The sequence below is a fragment of the Pelmatolapia mariae genome, linkage group LG22 (assembly GCF_036321145.2).
Source record: "Pelmatolapia mariae isolate MD_Pm_ZW linkage group LG22, Pm_UMD_F_2, whole genome shotgun sequence".
NCBI lineage: Eukaryota > Metazoa > Chordata > Actinopteri > Cichliformes > Cichlidae > Pelmatolapia > Pelmatolapia mariae.
This window is the reverse complement of record NC_086245.2, coordinates 20,161,789-20,182,935: the sequence shown is the minus strand read 5'-3', so window position 1 is coordinate 20,182,935 and position 21,147 is coordinate 20,161,789. Positions and strand designations below refer to the sequence as shown.

At 40.0% G+C, this 21,147-nt stretch overlaps 1 protein-coding gene across 1 annotated transcript; it reads left to right on the top strand.

Annotated features, from left to right (window-relative positions):
• The first annotated feature begins 2,300 nt into the window (after nt 1–2,300).
• On the top strand, nt 2,301–12,177 carry LOC135933090 (catenin beta-1-like). The gene is made up of 17 exons (XM_065470993.1): nt 2,301–2,438; nt 3,413–3,462; nt 3,898–4,107; nt 4,726–4,976; nt 5,086–5,324; nt 7,496–7,697; nt 7,811–7,955; nt 8,127–8,230; nt 8,357–8,491; nt 8,617–8,820; nt 8,931–9,089; nt 9,211–9,330; nt 9,535–9,685; nt 9,777–9,898; nt 10,047–10,107; nt 10,932–11,127; nt 11,227–12,177. Exons 2-16 carry the CDS (start codon nt 3,450–3,452, stop codon nt 11,120–11,122), a joined length of 2,307 nt encoding a protein of 768 aa, XP_065327065.1. The 5' UTR covers nt 2,301–2,438; nt 3,413–3,449; the 3' UTR covers nt 11,123–11,127; nt 11,227–12,177.
• The last annotated feature ends 8,970 nt before the right edge of the window (nt 12,178–21,147 follow it).

Below are 21,147 nucleotides of genomic sequence, written 5' to 3'. Positions count from 1 at the left end.
CACCTGGCTTCCGTTTTGTTTTTTGACAGACAAAATCTGCAGTCTCTTAAGTTAGGTACCTGAAGGTTGAGCCCACCCGCTTCAGTGACCTGCAAGTGACCTTGGATTATCCTTTGTTTTGAAGAATGAAAAATATCAGTTGTGGCCTTTGGTGCACATGACTTGCAAGTGGATGAAACATAAGAAGTGTGTTCAGACACTGTTTTGAGTGCAGTGCTCATCCTAAGACTCAAACAAAAGAGTACAATATTAAATACCATTGGGATCATGAAGCAACAATCATATTAAAAGCTCTTATTGTGTTTCTAGTGGTTTACTTTTTACCTTGACCACCATGAATATACACGATACAATATATAGTATTTATAAAGACTCCGAGGAACAGCAAATGAATAAACCCTTACAAAAAAGTGTTGGTTTAACACATCACATTATTAGAATCGGTGCATTGGTCAGCACTGTTACCACATAGCAACCGGGTCTTGGGTTTAAATCCACTGACTTGTTGTAGAGCTTGCATGTCCTTCCCATTCTTACATGGGGTTTTTTGCCCAAGTGCTCCAGCTTCTCTCCACAGACATGCATGGGGTAGATTAATTGGAAATTCTAAATTGGTTTTAGGTGTAAACAGTTTGTCTGTCTTTCTTTCTTAGCCCCGTTCTATACAGGTGACCTATCCAGGTTTTACTCTGCTCTTTGCCCTATGATAGCTGGCATAGGCCCCACCATGACCCTATATTGGATAAGCTGATGAAAATAGATAATAATAATTTGAATCATTCCCCCCATGGTTAACATGAAATGCTAGGTTTCATGTCTTTAATAAACCCTTAAACCTGCTTACATAAGAGACTGGAAGGAATATGAACATCACATTATGTCAGATAAATTCATGCAAAGGGTGTGGATTTCTGTTTGACACACAATGCTACAGGAGACGCCTGGTTCACATTCTAATCTGCAGATGATAACTTGCAGTGTGTATTATTTCCATTGTTACTTTGATGCATGTCTGAGCTGGTTCCTTGATTTTAGCCCCACATGCTGAGACAATAAAGCTTAAAATGATGGAAATGCAGTCTCATGTATTCATTTGGTCTGGCTGCATCACTGAGAATCATTACACCTGCATGCAAATTCATGTTTTTATTGCCATACTACAGACTTACATCATTTTCATCATCAAATAAATTACAGGAATATAAAACTTTTCATTGTAGTATCGTAACTGTCAGTCACTATAGTAACAGCAGTAACAACAGTAGGTAGGTATATGCTTCTCAATAGCACTTTGGACTTTGACCTTTTCTGGCTTGAGGCATGCATGGCGCACATGATCATGCACAAATAGTCCGCATTGCTCTGTGCTTTGCATGTGTTCATTTCATATCAACAGCCTCTCTCATTTTATGAATCTTTAATGGGGTAAATTGAGCTCTGCAGTCGATTAACTGTAATTCTTTTGATGCTTGTGTGTATGCAATCCTAAGAAGCTTAAGCACAGGCAGGACTGTATTAAAAGCATAAGTGAATGTTTGACTATTAGACTGATACACAGCCTGTGCATACCAAATACATATACAGCTGCCCAGAATAAAATGCACATATTAGCAATGTTCCGATAGTTTCAAAATAATCAAAATATTAAATGATCCTAAGACTTGTAAACCTCATGTATCAGTTCAAGATCACTTAATGCCTCCTAGAAATTACAATGTGGACGATTTAATTATGTAATTATTATAGGAATTTTATATAGCGTGTAGCTGACTCTGTCCCTCCATCCCATCCCCTCTCCTATCCACCCTCCTCTTCTTCCATTAACTACTGCAGTCAAGCATTTGCAAAATCCCTCTTTAACTGTATACAGGTATAGAAAGTGCTAGGACCATGCTTGCCAAAACTGCGACTTAATTCACTGAGTTAAGTAAATGAATGTAGAGTGCTATTAGCGGAAATGTTTGTGCCTTTTTCATTTGCTGAATGTTAATCAAAGCTCCCTGTCATATTAGCACCCGCTGAATCTCATTCCTGTCTAATGAAGGCACCTCGCCTTCCCCTCCACTACCCCACCGCCGCTTCCCACATGAAAAACTCTCATTACCTTGCTATAAGACCTAAGAACCAACACAGCCCTTGTTCTTAAAACAAAAAGACACCAATACCTGGCTATTACGGTAAAACTGTGATTTTTGATGCTACAACTTTGTTTAAATCCGAGGCCCTAGTTTTCCAAGTGCGGAAGAATACTGTATTTCTCCGCTCGCCATCTTGATGTTTGATTGCACTGGCGGAAGCAACATCTTCGGCGGCGCAGCAGCGGGTGTGGTTCGGACTTCTACGGGTGGTTCACCTAGCAGCCCTTCTCCTATTTTCAGCTAAGAGAAAGGGTTTTTTTTTTCGCCTGACAAGAACCACGGAGGAGCCGCTCGATTCTGGTAAATATGCTACGCTTATTACCGCTTTTATACAATATCGTACAGTGCGTCAGGGTATGGTTTAGCAAAGAAAATCGTCTTTGGCTAGGGAGGGGGCTCCGGTGGGGTTTTCTGATTTGGCTGGCAGCACAGCAGGTTTTGTACGGTGGCGCTTGGAACTACTTTTCATACGTCCTGGCTAGCTGTGCTTATCAAATCAGAAATTTAAAAATGGGAGCGTGCTTGAAAGTTGGGATTGTACTAATGAATTTGTTTGTGAAAAATAACGGCTATGTTGGTTGCTTCTCAGGACGGCTCATGCGCATTTTTAGCCAGTGGCCAAATTCCTAAACAGTGTTTGTTTATGTTAGCTAACCTATCCGCTAGTTAGCTGCGCACGTTAGGCTAGCATAGCGAGCTTTCAAGGTAAGCTAGCCAACCTGTTAGCTAATAGGGGTGGCTAATACACGCTAGTCCTTGAATTGTGTACGAATAAAATATATTTGGTGATTGGTGTGACCATCCATTTAGTTTTTTTTTTTCTCGTTTGGTTGTGATTAGCCAGCTTGTTACGCTTGTAGTTGGACCCACCATGAGAGGAGGAGTCATTGAAGTGATTGCGGGGCGGAGGGGGGGGTAGTTTCTCTCATTGGAAACCCAAGCTGCGAGGTCGGAACTTGGCCGTGGTAGGGGGAGGGGGAGAAATATGCCTTTGATGTTCTTTGCCGCTGAATGGTGAATTGTGTTCGTGCTGGCCTGGAAATACCCACCGCTTTACTCACTCGTTTGGAGGTGGAGGCTCGGCATTTCCCCTCAAAGCTAAGATAGCAAACCAAACAAGCATCTCGATCACTTATACAGGTAGAGCAGTAGACTGGCTTTAATGTTGAGTGGTCACTGGAGAAACCCAGAGCTTGACGGTTTGGTTTTGCCAGAAATGAAGTTGAGTTTGAGTTGGTAGTTTTTCCTGAGTGTTCGAAACATTTTTTTTACAGGTATATCTGCTGTGCGGGCTGAGGGCAGGCAAGAACAATGGCTACCCAGTGTAAGTATGGAGAACTGATCATTTTCAAGAGTTTTGTTTTAAGATCTCAGTATAAAGCTCATTTGAGAAAAGGAGAAGCATGACCAGATGTCACGGTATCTTAAATAATTTGTTTTTAGCTTTTTCTTTCATCTAGTTTTGTCTTTCAGTAAACTAAATGCATCTTAAGTTGGTATGACGAGAAATGTTAAAATTACCAGCAAAGTACCCTAGAGTATCACATGTAGAGAGAGATTTTTTTTGGTTTCAGTTAAACAAATGTATACTTGTCAATTTTATTTTTCCGCTCTTTATTTTCCTACAACAAACTTCCATAAATAAGGTTGGTGAAAGATCTTATTTGAAAACTATACTTAAAGTTGGTGAAGTAAATATTTATTTTTTTCTCATGTATTCCTTCTTGTGTCTCACTTTCTTTGTCCTTTTTTTGCACAGCTGATTTGATGGAGTTGGACATGGCAATAGGTGACAGCAAGGTTGTTGTAAGTCAGTGGCAGCAGCAGTCCTATCTGGACTCAGGCATTCAGTCTGGCGTCACAACCACAGCACCATCCCTGAGCGGTAAAGGGAACCCAGATGCTGAAGAGGAGGATCCAACTCTTTATGACTGGGAGTTCAACCAACCTTTCACTCCAGAGGCTACAGGTATGAGATACTAATGTAGGCACAGAAGCCAAAATATTATATCTACTCAAATGTTCGCTCATTTGTACTCATGAAATATGTTAGTCAATATGGTGAATGTAAGATAAAATGGAAACATAAAGACAAACAATTTTGAGAAGAGTCAAATTATGGTAAGACTGCTTTAGTGGTCCTGAGGCATAAAGGCTTATCCTGTAGTGAGTACCAACAGACAATGATTCGAGGAAGGACCAACTACAAGCTCATGCTGTGGCAAGTCTGATTCATGTCAACTACAACTTGGAAATTACAGGACTTAAAGGATTATGAACTGTCTTGGTATCAGATATCAAAGGACACCTTCAGAGGTCTTTTGGTGTCCATGCCTGAGGCTCTGAGCTGGTTTGGTTATGTGGTGTGTACTGTTAGGCACTGATTGGGTTTCGGGTGGTGTTTTTACTCTTGTGTATTGTGAAATTACTACTGTTTTAAAAAATTGATCAGGAATAAATTCATTTAATAAAAATTCATTTAAAATAAAAACGGCAGGCTTGATTGTACATGATTGAAATGCTAAAAGAAAAACTGTTCTTTATATTTCTGTAGCGTAATTGTATTGTAATTTTCCATTTCTGTCAGACATCGAGGGCTATGCCATGACCCGGGCCCAGCGTGTACGCGCTGCCATGTTCCCTGAGACTTTGGAGGAGGGCATCCAGATTCCACCTACTCAGTTGGATGCAGCCCACCCAACTGCTGTGCAGCGTCTTGCAGAGCCATCGCAAATGCTAAAGCATGCTGTAGTTAACCTCATTAACTATCAAGATGATGCTGAGCTGGCCACTCGTGCGATCCCTGAACTCACTAAACTGCTTAATGATGAGGACCAGGTATGCGTAACATGTTAATAAAATCAGATGCTGACAAAGCAACTTCTGATATCGTTGTAGTTGGTAGCAATACAGCTGGCATCACTAACAAACACATTCTCTGTCCTAGGTTGTTGTGAATAAAGCAGCTGTAATGGTGCATCAGTTGTCAAAGAAAGAGGCATCTCGCCATGCCCTTATGCGTTCACCACAAATGGTTTCAGCAGTTGTTCGCGCCATGCAAAATAGTGGTGATGTGGAGACTGCTCGTTGTTCTGCTGGCACTTTACACAACCTTTCCCACCATCGAGAGGGTCTCCTTGCTATCTTCAAGTCTGGAGGCATCCCTGCCCTGGTCAAGATGCTGAGGTATGAAATGGGATTTTAGTGACAAAATCAAAATTGTAACATGTGCTGCAGCCAGCCCCTTCAACCTTTAGTACAGATTATGTAATGGAGAATGTCAATGAGACATTTGGTGACTAGAATACAGAACACCTGACTGAAGCAATTTCCACACTTGGCACTGCAGTCCTGAACTTTACAGACATTTACAGGTTGAGGTGCATGTGTGAATGCAAATGTAGTGGCATCAGGTGTTAGGTCGTTAATCTACTATCTCCCTTGGACATATTCTGTTCAATGTCCAGTTGTGCAAATGTGAGATTGGTAGAGGCTAGCTAATAGTTTAACAATGAGGTTTTCCATTGTCAAATTAAGTACAGAGCATTTCTCTGTACTTTTACCCAATTTCAAGAGGAATAAATGTTCAATTCACAGCTAGTAGGTTGTCGTTATACTTTTCTGCTTGATGTGTCCAACTTGCCTAATTTGATGTTTCTGGTGGCGTTTGCTATATGTGAGAAAAGACACTCTAGGATGGTGTTCCAGTGCCCAGTCCAGGATGTTCAGCATTGTATAGAACATTTCTTTAAATCTTTGGTTGCCCATTATTATAATTTCCTGCTATTAAGGTATTGGCAAGTGCTTAATTCATCATTTATATAACATTACTCCTACTTAACATGGCATTTATAAATATACATATATTATGACTGATTAATAGCAGCGATTGCTGTATAGTGCACATTAACAGATGGGTAGTACTTGTATGTATCAGTACAATTACATCTGTATTTATAAATTACATTCTAAGGAGAAATAATGATATATAAATGATGGATTTGGTAATCCACTATTAAGCACCTTACTAATGCTTAATAGTGAGACATTACAAAGTGCTACCCAATGTGCTATGTAGTGCTGCTTTTTAGCTTGTAATGTCTGCTTGGTATAGTTAGATGATTACTTCAGTCCTGTACGACTAAAGTTATTTGCAGAATATCTTTATTTTAAGATCATCTGTTCTCAGATGCTTGAGCTTTCCGCAGTCTGCTGTGCAAGTCTGTACAATGCAACAGTGTTCTGCTGTAAGTCTTATCAATTATGACCAAGCAAATACACTGAAAATGTTGGCACTATTATAATTTTCCATAACTATGTACAGTTTAGCACGCGTACTTTGATGTGGGCTAAACAGATTGACAAATGTTGGTTGTGTTACAATATAGCCAATCCAGACATTCAGAACCAGACAAATTTCAAAAGAAAAGGTCCTGCAACTCAGTTGAAATGTCTGCCCTCCTTCCTTTCTTTTAGTGTTTGCGTTTCTTCATGAAAAGCCTAAACACACAGCCAAAACAGTTGGATCTCTGGCAAGTTACAGCCTGTTGGATGGCGCACATGTGTTTGAATTTGTTCCTGGAATCATATTACTAATGGTTTAAGTGAAAGATGGAGCAGTACATCAAGAAGAAAGGAACTGCCACCTTTTTGTAAAACCGCTGAATAAACTTGCATATAGGTACCATTTTAAAGTTTTTAGGGCTTTAATGGTTTGACCGTGAGGTTTTTATCCATTTTGCAGTGAGCATTTCTCTGTACTGCTTTTATTGCTCTTGAAATTATGTAAATGTTGCCTTGAGATTGGATGAGAGATGAGAACAGAGCAAGGAAAATGTGATGTACTGGTTCAGTTCTCTTAAGTATCAGCATTAATTTGCAAATGGCTTTACAGTAGATGTGAGTCCTGGTAAAATAATGTTTTGTTTTGTTTTTTATTTGGGTTTTTTTGCTGAGTCATTTCCAACTGCTAAACTTAACTGGACAATTAATAGGCTTCTGGAGACTTAATAAAACTGCTGTTGAATTGCACTATTAATGGTTGTATAATCTTTGGAAGTTATAGTTAAAACAATTTTGATTATTCATAAAATGTGGTCTTGCATCTGTGGCTTATGCAAACAACTCAAAATGTGTAATGGCACTTGGTGTATCTGATTTATTTATTTTTTCTTTTAATTTTTTTTGTTTTTATGGGCATCTAAGCCGAGTCATAATGCCCTGTGTATGACAAACTTGCACTCTTGTGTGTGTGAATGTGTGGCATGCTTGTTTGCATTTTACTGTTATGTAGATTCTTTGAAGATGAGTCAACTTTTCCATAACTACTTTTTTTTTTTTTTCCCCCTCTCCTTTAGTTCACCGGTGGACAGTGTTTTGTTCTATGCTATCACCACACTCCACAACCTGTTGTTGCATCAGGAAGGGGCAAAAATGGCAGTGCGCCTAGCTGGAGGATTGCAGAAGATGGTGGCACTGTTGTCCAACACTAATGTCAAGTTCCTGGCCATCACTACTGACTGCCTGCAGATCTTGGCATATGGCAATCAGGAAAGCAAGGTATTGGAGCTCTGACTAATTTATCAACTTGAGTACATAGTCTTCGTACTTGTCTGCTAATACAACCAGCAGTTTGTATGCCAGTATAAACATAAACTTGTCTTTATTCTTAGCTGATCATTCTGGCCAGCGGTGGTCCCCAGGCTCTGGTCAACATCATGAGGACTTTCACATATGAGAAACTGCTGTGGACCACAAGCAGAGTGCTCAAGGTTCTCTCAGTCTGCTCAAGCAACAAGCCTGCCATTGTAGAGGCTGGTATGTATAAAATTAAAAAAATATATAAATACAAATTAAAAATTTATGCTGTATTTAAATCATTGCAGTACAACTGTGGGCATTATTACAGGTCTCGCTTGTTTACTGTTGTGCTTTTCTTCAGTGCAGAAGGGCTTCTAATAGTAAAATGTTGTCTGACCTTGTTTGTAGGAGGCATGCAGGCTTTGGGGCTTCATCTGACAGACCCCAGCCAGCGTCTGGTCCAGAACTGCCTCTGGACTCTGAGGAATCTTTCAGATGCTGCCACTAAACAGGTAAACATACAAGGGCCGCCTCCTTAAAAGAATCCCACTTAATGTAACTTCTTGAATAAAACGCATAAATTCTGATTGAGTGTACTTTATTTGGATGTCTTTTCTGTCCTGTCCTCTGCTCTCTAGGAGGGGATGGAAGGTCTCTTGGGCACTCTAGTCCAGCTGCTGGGCAGTGATGACATCAATGTCGTAACATGTGCCGCAGGCATCCTCTCCAACCTAACCTGCAACAATTATAGTAACAAACTCATGGTCTGTCAGGTAAGTAAACATACAGCTTCTTAGAAATTATAAAAAATTCTGTGGTGTGGAAATGAATTAAAAAAAATAAATAAATAAAAATAAAAAATAAATCTTTATCTGCCACTATCCCCCCCTTATGTTAGGTTGGTGGCATTGAGGCTTTAGTACGAACAGTACTTCGAGCTGGTGACAGAGAGGACATCACAGAGCCTGCGGTCTGTGCACTTCGTCACCTGACTTCCCGCCATCAGGATGCTGAGATGGCCCAGAATGCTGTTCGCCTTCACTATGGCCTGCCTGTGGTGGTCAAATTGCTGCACCCTCCATCCCACTGGCCTTTAATCAAGGTCATTATTCCTTTACTTTTACATATTTCCAGATGACTGGTAAAATCACTCTCAGAATTCATGAAAATATATTCCAACTCTAAATATGCCAAATATTCCTTCCCTTATAGGCCACAGTTGGTCTGATTCGCAACCTGGCTCTCTGCCCAGCCAACCACAGTGCTTTGCGGGAGCAAGGCGCTATTCCTCGACTGGTGCAGCTGCTTGTCAGAGCTCATCAGGACACCCAGAGGCGCACTAGCATGGGAGGCAACCAGCAGCAGTTTGTGGTGTGTAACAAGCTAGATGTTTTCTTTATCTGAACATCAAGAATGTGGATTTTTTTTTTTTTTTTTAAATTTATTTATTTATTTTTTTCCTTTTCATCTCATGAAAACTTGAATCATACAGGAGGGTGTGCGCATGGAGGAAATAGTGGAAGGTTGCACAGGAGCTCTGCACATCTTGGCCCGAGATGTGCACAACAGAATCGTCATCAGAGGGCTCAACACCATTCCACTTTTTGTCCAGGTGAGGATAAAACCCCAACTTTCAGTTCCACGCCCAGTGTTTCGTTTTTTAAAATAAATATCTTTTTTATTTAAGTGTCATGTTTGTGACACTTAAAAATTTCCAAAATACTTATTTTGAACCTTTTTTTTTTTTTGCACCATTTGTCCACTACTTACACTAATTGTATTAACTATATTGTTTATTGTCTGCTTTTGTTTTCAGTTGCTTTATTCTCCAGTGGAGAATATCCAGCGTGTGGCAGCAGGTGTGCTGTGTGAACTGGCCCAGGATAAAGAAGCTGCTGAGGCAATCGAAGCTGAAGGAGCCACTGCACCTCTCACTGAGCTGCTGCACTCCCGTAATGAGGGAGTTGGTGAGTGTGCAAGGAACAAAATACAAACTGTACACATTTTTGCTAGTGGTAGCTTGAAATCTCTGACTGTTGCTGTGCATTCTTCTTGTAGCAACCTATGCTGCAGCTGTCCTGTTCCGCATGTCTGAGGATAAGCCCCAGGACTACAAGAAACGCCTTTCTGTGGAGCTGACCAGCTCTTTGTTCAGAACTGAGCCTATGGCCTGGAATGATGTACGTGTACATTAATATCTTTAACTTTTGCATTTTTCCCCATTGAAACAAGAAAATGAGGCAATAATTTATGATCCATTTGCCTTAATCTATATTTGCTGGTTTACCTCAAATTGTACACCTCACTCAATTCTTAATCTTTCTATAGACCGGAGACCTGGGATTGGATATAGGCGCACAGGGAGACCCTCTTGCTTATAGGCAGGACGGTGAGTACTTCAATTTTGTTCATTTATATATGCTTATTTCTTATGTGCAGCTCTGTAAGTTGACTTAAAAGATTAATTGCACAACTTGCTGTGATTAATAGCAATTTTTTTTCTTCCAAAACTTAATCTTATAATTGCAGCATGCATGTGGTGGTGTTAGAAAATGTATTAAACAAAGCTTGATATTCTAAATTCTATATTGAAATTCTACTTGTACTATTTGCTTAACTAAAAATGTAATGGTTATTTCTAGAAATGCTTACCCAGTATTAGTGCCACTTTGTCACTATGAAGTAATGCCAATCAAACCTGGACTAAGAAAATTATTTTTGTTCTTTGTTTTTAAAATTATGTGCATCTGAGGACTTCAGTCACATCCATATGACTGCCCCCCCCCTCCCCGCACCCAAACAAAGTCACAAAAACAGTACCGTAGTCTTGCGTACCTGACCAAGACTTGCATCGCCCAGTTAATTAACAGGATTGACTAGAATGATGTGCCGCAAGCTAGCATACAAGTTTTACAGTTTGCTGCCAAGATCAATCTTGGAGAAGTCACAACACAATTTCACCAGACTGTTCCTGCAGATCTATTTTCTGCTCTCTTTTGAGAGTTAAAGTATTGATCTATTACTCTTATCAAAAGCCCATTCTGATTTAAACGGACCAAAAGCAATATTTAAGATTGCGTAATAACTGTTCTTGTAAACGATCAAAAATATTTTAACACCCCCCCCCCCCCCCCCCCCCCCCCAAACTGCAGTGTGTTTATACTTTGGACCCTTTATCACTTACTGTACTTTTCTCTCTCTTTTGCCTTTCAGATGCAGCCTACCGGGCCTACCCACCAGCTTACGGTCAGGACACCCTGTTAGACCCTATGATGGAAGGTGCCGACTACCATGCTGACACTCTGCCCGACCTGGGTCACCACACTGATCCATTGCCAGACCTCGGCCACACCCAGGACCTAATGGACAGCAACCAGCTGGCCTGGTTTGACACAGACCTGTAGAATTGGTAAGATGGACTTGATTATCAGTTAGCAGTAAAGCTTTTTCTTTCTCATATCACCAGCACGATATTAATATGTCATCTTTGTCCTATGCTTTTTTGCAGTTGTATTCTGATAGAACCTGCATTGTGATTGGCCTGTATTTTCTGAAGCAGCATTATGATTGGCCTGTGTGTTAAAGGTAAAGAGAGGAGTAAGGGGTATTAGAAAGTGCCTGACACAAGAAAACTAAGATGGTTGCCACAGGAATGTTTAAGCAAGTTGAAAGTGTGTGTAGGGGGGGAGAAGGGTTAAAGGATCAGATGTGGAATCACTCATTGGAGGTCTTGGAGCAGGTTACCATTATGGATGAGTGCAACAGAGATGGATCTTAAAGTTTGAAACACAATTGTTTTAGCCTTGCCTGTATTATCAGTTTTTTTGTTTCTATTTTTCTTATACATTTTTTATTTCTTTTTTTTCTTTTTCTTTGTTTTGTATTACTCATTCTGTTATGGTACTGACCCAGCTTGCCTTCACTAGCCATCTTCATTTCCTTTTCAATGCTAATCATTTGTAATTTTTTTTAAACGTATATTACATGTAGTGTTAAGTTATAGTGATATTATACAATGTTCCTTTGGTTTATGGTCGAATGTGTAGAACACTAATAATCAGTTGAATTGTACTCTGACTTAAAGTGTAACATTGTGTAGTTTTTTTTTATAATCTCGAAAATGGAGAATTATGCATTCTTTATGTGCTTGTTTAAGCATAAAATATGTCGGTGTCACAAATGTTCTAAAGAGGGATGCGGGTGAAATTAAGGGTGGGTTGGGGATAAATTTAGAGACAAGTGTTTTATATACAGTATCACTGGTAGGTTAACAACTATTTTGTATGCTATCATTGGTTGTCTGATAGAAAAGTTTAACGCTATCGTTGGTGGTCTTATAAAACCTGGTTTTATGTGCTATCAAAGGTAGCTAGGTTGATGAACAGTTGTAGTCCTGCTGTGCTTATTTTGGAGACGAGGTTGTGACACGGCTGAACAATAAAATGACATTTTATTTCAACTGGTGTCTGTTCGATTTCTTTACTTAGAAAGTTTAGATCATGTTTTTTGTCAATTGTTAAGACTACCATCGTCAAATGATGTCCGTTGGATAATCACAGTAATCAGCACTTATTTGCAAATGTGTTTTTTGTTTGTTTTTTTTTTTAATGCAGATGTGCTAATGTCTGGCCCACATTGAATTTAAAGGTGTACTATGTTATAAGCAGTACTGTAGATTATCAAAAATCACTTTTAAATGCACATTCATAAGAATTGAGGCTATTACCCTACTGTAGTATTAGCGGTTGCTAATATTGTTGGTTAAAGATGGTCCCTTTTTCATTAAATGAGCTGAAATGAAGTTTTTTGATGGGGCAGAATTTGGCATTTGCTGCGACGCTCAGATGTTTAAGCTGGTGTTGCTTGCATGATTCCTCTAACAACGTTTAATAGGAATGGAATTAAACCTTTTTAAGGCAGGATTATATATCTGCATGTTGTGCTGAAATAAAGAAATACTTTGAAGTGGTGGAAATTAAATGTTTTCCTTTTTAAAAAAAAAAAATTAAAAAAAAAAGTTAATGCGCTGTAGAGGATAGTTTGTGCAAATCAAGTGTGGACAACTCTGCTTCGGTATGTGAATTTTTTTTATGAATTTTTTTCCTCTTGTGCATTTCACTCGTTAGTTGGTATATAACACAATTGATGAGCTCATGTTGTCAGTCTGTAAAAGCAGCCCTCGCATATATTAAACGGCAAAGGTAGGACAGTTATCACAATAGAAGCTATCAAGACTATCTTTTCACATGCAGCCAACAATTTTGTAAGAGCACCGATGAGTTGAAAAGCAAAGAAAACCAAAGTATCAATACTAACTGGTCACAGAGTAAGACATGACAAAGCCCTGCTCAGTGAGCAGTTTAAGGTGGATTATGGAGGAAAGATGTTTGAAGTTCACCTCTCAATAGGAAGGGTGATGCTTTCTGTGAGCTTTTGACACTGAAGAAAACTAACAAAGGAGTGACTTAATGGTCTGCTTTAGTGGTTTGAACATAGTTGTTAAAGAATAATGCACTATGCCTGTTATACTCTGACTTTTAGAGTCAGTGTTTTTAAGTCTGTCTTTACAAACCCTGAAGTAACCAAACATTGAATTGAAATTGTATTGTAATGTGTATTCCATGTTAATGGAAATGTACTGATAGTGAGAACGGTCTGAATCCATGGGTGGGGTCATCTACATAATCAAAGGCTTAACTTCTGAAGGGGCAGCTGTGCTAAAGTTCCAACGCCCAAAAACAGGAAGAACCCAATCTACATATCAAATGTGCCCCTAGACAAAGGATGTATATACTGACTGCATTACTTAAAACTGGACAGATTATAAAGTTCCACTATATGTTTAATTCATAGTTCTCTCTTGTGAAAGTTTAACTTTATTTATGTAGTACATGTTTTCCTTATGAATTACATTTCAGCTGCAAAAATGTTCTCTATTGTTACATTCCACTGATTAAAAAATGACAGTGGGCATCTTTTTAAATCATGAACACCAAGATTGCTCACTTGTACTTCCTGACCCTGCTGTGATTTGTGGAAACTGTGTGGGAACCTGTTGACATCAACTATAAAACACTTTATCAGCAAGATGAGTATACTGCCAGGACTGTGGATCTAAGCAGTGCTGCCAGTGACTTTGCCGAGCAAAGGCCAGAAACGTGAAGCTCTGACGGCTTTTGTCTTTGTTTTTCTAAAGGATTCAAACATCGTTACATTTATATGTTGAAAATACGCACTCGTACTGTAATATGCGTGTGGTATATGTAGACGCTGGCCCACTGAAAACGATTGATGAGTGAGCTTGTTATACGGTGACCACGTCCAGTCAGTATGTGAGGACCTGTGGTTAATGGGCGTCTTTCTTTTGTCCTATATGGTTACAAACATTACACTTGTCTTTATGTTACTTTGGAGAGGCTAAATCTGTTTTGAGGTCATTACCTAAGCAACTTTGTCCATTTCCCCGACCCCTGCTGTCCATGGTGCTGATTGAAAGCTGGAGAGATGATATTGATATTAATTATTCCTATACAATGTTATTTTTTTTGCACTTACACAGTGTGTGTGTCTGCATGTGTGTGTGACAGAGAGAGAGAAAATGTAACATAGCGTGTTTGCTCAGGTACTATGTGGCAGTAACAACCCAAAAAATCAGCTATGGGGTTTATTGCAGAGTTGTTAACCCTGTGACAATAATAGATCTAGTCAAGTGACTCATAATGGCTTTGTCACTTGTTTTGTTTCTGTTAAATGTTGATGCATTTTTTTTAAACCACCACACTGGCTTTTTCCAACGTGCATATTAAGTAAATATAAAATATGAACAGAACAGAGACTTGTTCTTTTATAATTAATGGAGGTGGAACTCCAATCACATCATTTCTATTTACAAATAACTTAAATTGACAAAAAAAACGTGGAAATGTTGAGCTGTCTCCAAGCTTTAATATTCCCCTGTTGTTCCAAAGGACATACGCACAGTTTACTGCATAAGGTCCACATCAGGACACTGAGCAAGGTTGTAATTGCAGTACTCTGTGGGATTACACTCTTCAAGAAACATGATGCAGATAAGGAAGTTTGGAGCGCTGGTGTATCAGCTAAGTCTGCTCAGATAGAGCACCCCCCCCCCCCCCCCCCCCACCTGGAAGCCTTCCAAAATGCTGCAGGCTCGATGCAAACTTTAACTCTGGTGGGAGTTAAAAGAAACTTTTAATTATCTCAGTTATCTTTAAGAACTATTTCAAGGCTTTCATTTTCAGTCTGGTATTTTGTAGTAGACAAGATGAAGCTGCTAATCTGTGATAATGCGTGTTAGAGTCTCTATCTATTTTTTTTATACTATATTAACTCTTATTTAAACTGCTTAAAAACAACAACAAAACCAAGACCTGGTTGTATTAGCTGAAGTATACTGGATCCCCCCCCCCCAGGTATAGTGCTCCCAAAAATCACTGGAGAGAGCTGTGGGAAACTTGACTCCAGTCACTCCTAGTCAGATCACAGCAAAGATCACAGCATTGTTACTTCAAAGCAAGCTCTGTTCAAGGCCCACACACAGACAAGTAGGGGCAGCGTGGCGCTTCATCTGGGACTCTGAGGAGCCTCTACTCCTTCAAACTTCAGCCGGGAAAGTTTGCTGAGGGAATAAGTGAACCTTATTCCCTCAGCAGATGGAAGGACACAACAAGGAACCCATTGCTGTGAAGTTGTGGAGCCCACCAAGGGGACGCCTGTGCCCGGACCCCTCCCCCTCCATTGCCCTCTGCATTTCTCCAACCCACACACAGCAGTTACATCTGAAAATCTGAAAATTTGCTAAAAGTAATAAGTAGCTCTCTCATTATATAAGTCAGTTTCATCCAGTGTAATACAACAAGTTAACACTTTCATTTATTCCTAAAAGATACCTCAATTTTTCTCCACAATTTGACAATCATCCTTGTGGCCTTCAGGAGTCCAAAGTCAATTCAGTCATTCAGACTAGAGTGTTTTAAGGCAGCGGTCCCCAACCTTCTTGCGCCACAAACCGGTTTATGTCCGACAATATTTTCAGGGACCAGCCTTTAAGGTGTCGCGGATAAATACAACAAAATAAAACCAGTACTGGTACACACCCCCCCCCCCCAAAAAAAAAGAGAAGATTTATTCATAACACACGGGAAAAGACCCAGGGGAATGATAACAATGACTGAAAAAAAAAAAAATAACACAAAAAAGTGATAAAAACCCTGAAAACCATAAATTTCACACCCGAGCCTCAACTCTTGCAGCCTGGTACCAAACGAGTCACAGACTGCTACTAGTCCGTGGCCCTGGGGTTGGGGACCACTGTTTTAAGGTAACAGTAAAGTTTGGATATACGTTTTTGCTTCCTATGTACCTTAATTCCCAATGCTTTTCCATCTGACCGCATCTTTCTGCACCATCTTTTCAACGTCCTTATATTTATCACCACACTGTGTTTATGTGCTAAAAGAGAAATCCTTTCCTTGGTACGAAAACTGATTCTGAAGTACAACTTCACTAAATCAGAGGGTATAGGAACCGTGGCAGTTTGTCATGAAACAACTGTAATCCCCGACCTTTTTCCTCAAAACAATATTTTGAATTTAATCTCTAAATTTCAACTTTATTCTCAATTCCAGCTATAATATTTTTTTCTTATTGTGGCCCTACTAATACTCCTTTGTCGCGCCTGCATAGTTTGTTGAGAAGATTGTTTTAATCTCAGGAGTGATTTTGATACCAAGATAGATAAAACCTGTCTTTGGATCAATAAATATTTCTTCTTTATTAAAAAATAGTATGGTTATTTCATTTTGTTAGTTAGTTTTGGGCTTAAAAAGTGTGAGTTTACCAGCGTTATCCAACTTCAAACACACAGAAAAGGTCCTTTTTTAAGTATTGTTGAGTACCAAAAAGAATTAAAGAAATAATCAGTAAATAATTATTTAGATATGTTATTATTGAATAGAATTGGAAATAAGTTATATTATATACCCATATTGCAGCACGGTGGCACGGTGGTTATCACTGTTGCCGCACAGCAAGAAGGTCCTGAGTTCAATTCCACCATCAGACCGGGGTCTTTCTGTGTGGAGTTTGCATGTTCTCCCCGTGTTTGCGTGGGTTCCCTCCGGGTACTCCGGCTTCCTCCCACCGTCCAAAGACATGCAACTTGTGGGGATAGGTTAATTGGATAATTCAAATTGCCACTAGGTGTGAATGTGCGAGTGAATGTGAGTGCGAATGGTTGTCTGTCCCTGTATGTTGGCCCTGCGACAGACTGGCGACCTGTCCAGGGTGTACCCCGCCTCTCGCCCTATGACAGCTGGGATAGGCTCCAGCGCCCCCCGCGACCCTGAAAAGGATAAGCGGAAGTGAATGGATGGATGGATGGATGTTATTATTGAATAGAATTGGAAATAAGTTATCAAATATTGTAAAAATGAGAAAAATTCATATTTAATTATTTCTATATTTAATTAGTTATTTTCAATTTTAATTTATTAATGGCACATTTAGTATTTAATAATGTATTTATTTATATTCTTTTGGCACTTTGGGCCCTCCATACTGTTCACGCCTGCACTCAGCCCACTTTGATGGACCAACTCTGAGCCGCTAATCAGCCAGTCTGTCATCATTGGACTAATGCCTGGTACCTGCTGTGTCTCCTCTCTTGAGTCTTGTAATCAGTCTAAATCCTTGTGATGTCTGTTTTCAAAAAAATAAAATTTGGGGGTGGGGTGCATGTTGAAAATATTTTGGGTGCTTCCCAATAGCGTTACAATCACACTCTGTCAGCAAAATAAAAGGATTTATAATAAAGTATGCTGAGAAGCCTAAGATATTGTGTATTTTTTCCTGCATTTTAAAGTGTAGTCATAAGCACACCTTCCAGGTATCTGTGATGAAGAGTCAAGGTCAAAGGGAAAACTTTAGGAGGACGTATGTGAATTGTGCACACTGTATAATGAAGCTGAAGTATGTAATAATGATAAAGAGTGAGGGAAATGCAGACATAAACACTAAAGAGACTAAAGCATCCTGGGTAATTGTTAGTACAGAGTTGTATAGCTGCTGTGTGGATGGGTGAAATAAGGGGTGCGGGCTCTGGGGAAGACACTGGGCTCAGGGTACACAGGTTTCCTCTTGAGACTCTGGATTAGCTGAACCCCTGCTGTGTAGACAAAGATTTTCCACTTATAGTCTGCAGGAGGAAGGGCCAGGAGACTCTTCCCTTTGTTGGGACCTGTGTGTGGGATGCATAAGGCTGCTGCTCCACTCTGAGGGGAACACTGGAGCGAGGACAAGCTCTGGTGTCCTGAGCAGAGGGGTCAGTCCTCAGGAGGGACTCGTTGGAGAAAAGGACCACTGAACTGAACAGATAGCTCTGGGGGTCCAGAGAGTTGAGAGCTTAGTAGTGCTGCAATGGTTAGCAGAAGAATGATGCATGTGTGGCCCTGCCAAGAGGTGACTTCTTTTTTGAAATTAAGACAAACACTGCAGTTGGAAATCTCCAGTTGCTGTTACAAGCAGCTTTATTAACTATGCAAAAAATATCAATGAATTTAAAAAAAACAACAAACAAAAAAAAAGACAAAAAACCCCAACAAAAACACATGTTGGTTCGACTAAAAAGTTCAGTTAAGAAACAAGGAGACAGACAGAGGTTGCAGCACAGTGTGGAGCACTATTCAGTTACTACACTCTAATTCTGTGATCCCACTCTACTGCACACAATTCAGCTACTTCAGTTACTTCAGTACTACTCCCAGAGAAGCTACCAGGTAACCTACAAGGGACAGCAGGACCAGGGTTAAAATATCACTGACACTATCTCTAAAATAACACAGAAAAAAAGAAAAAGAAACAGTTAAAAAATTCCAGTGGATAATATTCGACACTATGTATATATGTAATATTCGACTGGAATTTCAAAAGAAGCAAAGAACAGTTAGAATCACGCACAGCATTAACACAACAAACATGAATTGCATTAATGCATCAAACATGTTCAATAATTAACAAACTCCCCACAGTTCAGGCAGCTACAGGTCAAGACTCCCGAGGAAGTGCTTTAACATTGATCTGTATAAATACAAACACAATGAGTCGAAAGGTACTTTACTGACACTAGTTTGTCTTGTTTTTTTTCCTTAAAGTTTATGACATACCTCCAAGAAAATCATACAGCCCCCAAGTTATCAGTTAATCACCTATAGTGACTCATGTAGCCTTAGAAGAGACATTTACTGCACATAGCTTAGAGGACTGTGTTGAATCAACCCGTACGCTGAGCAAGACAAAAGCCTACTACACCTGGTGGATGGCCTTTTGTTACCCAAGCACCTTCCCTTTAATACGCCCACTATTCTCAATCACTATTCTCCCTAGGACATTCTAGGGAGATGGGCATTCCCGTACACTACACATGCCATGTTCAAAACAATGGTTTACAATTCCCCTAATAATTCTACATGGTAATTTGTACAATGAAGAACAAAAAAATATAGTAACACAACATAGTATTTACAATACAGTAAAATATGCCCGCTACCACAATGTCCAGCTAGCTTATCCTGCCTTTTCCAGAGAATTGTACCCACAATCCTCTGGATCAGGTACGCATACATCAAGAGAGTCAGAGTTCAGTGCACAATCTTGAGAATGTGATGATTTCATAAGGGCAGAAAGATCTAAACACAGACAGGAGCAGTTCAAAGGATTTTTTACAACATGGAAATTTGGCAAAGGGGTTACCTTCAGAGCTACAAGGCTCACGGGTGATGGGGCTGGCAGGAAAGAAATCCAAGGTTTCTGAATCAAAGTCGAATTAAGTCGAAGTGGGTACTGGGTAAATCCTACTGAGCAGACAACACACCGGGAGCTTCCTGGAGACGAGAAGTTGCCTTTTTTCTGTCCCTGTCCTAGCTTCAAACATTACCACTAGAGAGAACAGAACAACCTAGTGAAAATCAAGGGGAGAAACTGTTTCTTAAATATTCCAGGTGAGTGGTTTGCTGGTAACCGCAAATCCAAAGGCATCTACAAATGACTGAGCACAGAAGAGGAGAGATGTAGGGAGGGAGAAACAGAGGGTGGGGAGAAGGATTACAACCAAAAACCTCGAGCACCATGCATGAATGCTGGTACAGATGTTGCATAACTGCCATGTGGGGTGGCATAATAAGAGGCACTGGGTCTGGGGAAGACTGTGGGCTCAGGGTAAGTAGGCATCGTCTTGATGGGGTGAACAGCTCCACATCCAAAATACTTGCTGCCATCAGCTAAGTAGATGGGGGAAGTTACAGCTGCAGTTTTTAGGGTGAGAGGCTCCTCAGAGTCCCAGCTGAAGCTTCTCTTTGTTCCAGCTTGTTTGGACGGTGTATAATAAGGCGGCTGTTCCACTCTGAGAGGAACACCAGAGAGAGGAGAAGCTCTGGGGTTCTGAGCAGAGTGTTCATCAGTTTTTAAGAGGGAATCAATGGAGAAAGGACCTCTGAACTTCACCTCACGCTGGATACGAACAGATCTGCGAGCTTCAAGTTCATGGGAGCTGGGAGTTGCGCAATGCTGCGATTGTTTGCTCAGGTTCTCCTTTTGCATCTCGCAGGCCAGATCGGGGAAGAGCTGCAGGATGCCTCTGAAGTGCCGACGTATCATCTTCGCTGTGATCTGAGTCAAGTCCAACTTCCAGTAGTTTCTCTTACTATTGAGTGAATATGGCACAATTGGAACCTGAAAAAAATATCTCAGTCAACTGAACAGAAACTTGCTTCTTGAAGTAGTTCTTACAACATAATTTATTAAATATGTAAAATCTTACCTTGACAAAACATTTGTTTGTTGATAAACAAACTCTGACGTTGTTCTCAATAGATTTTCGATCCTCAGAGAAGAACAGGGTCAGCTTGTCCATCAGCTGCACATACATCACAATGCAAGTTAAAGCTTGACATGTGAAAGACACTACTGTTGAGCATAGCAATTTCAAATCTCCACTATCTTATGTTTTTAGATTCTCCTAATGAGGTATTTAGAAAAAAAATGACCCTTCCTGTCTGACTGATTGGGAGGAAAAAAAGCAAATCCACGACCTCTTGTCTGTTTTATTTAATAGTTATGACATGCAGCTTTATTGCTACTCTTTGCCTGTTACCAGTTCTACTTTCATTTTGAAGCAAACAAATTTCTGGTCTAGTTTCTTGCCATTGCACTCTCTTTTTTTTATAGCATTTCCTACAGCTGGTTGCAAGCAACCACCCTTCTGTTTCCTGTTTACATCAGCACACACAGGCCGTGTACAACAGCAATCAACATGATAGTGAAGAAAAAAAAGGTTGCAGAGTGCAAATAGCTTTGTAATTCTGAATCTTTGTTACCTGAGTAAAGGTGAGCATCTTGTCTGGAGCATCATGGA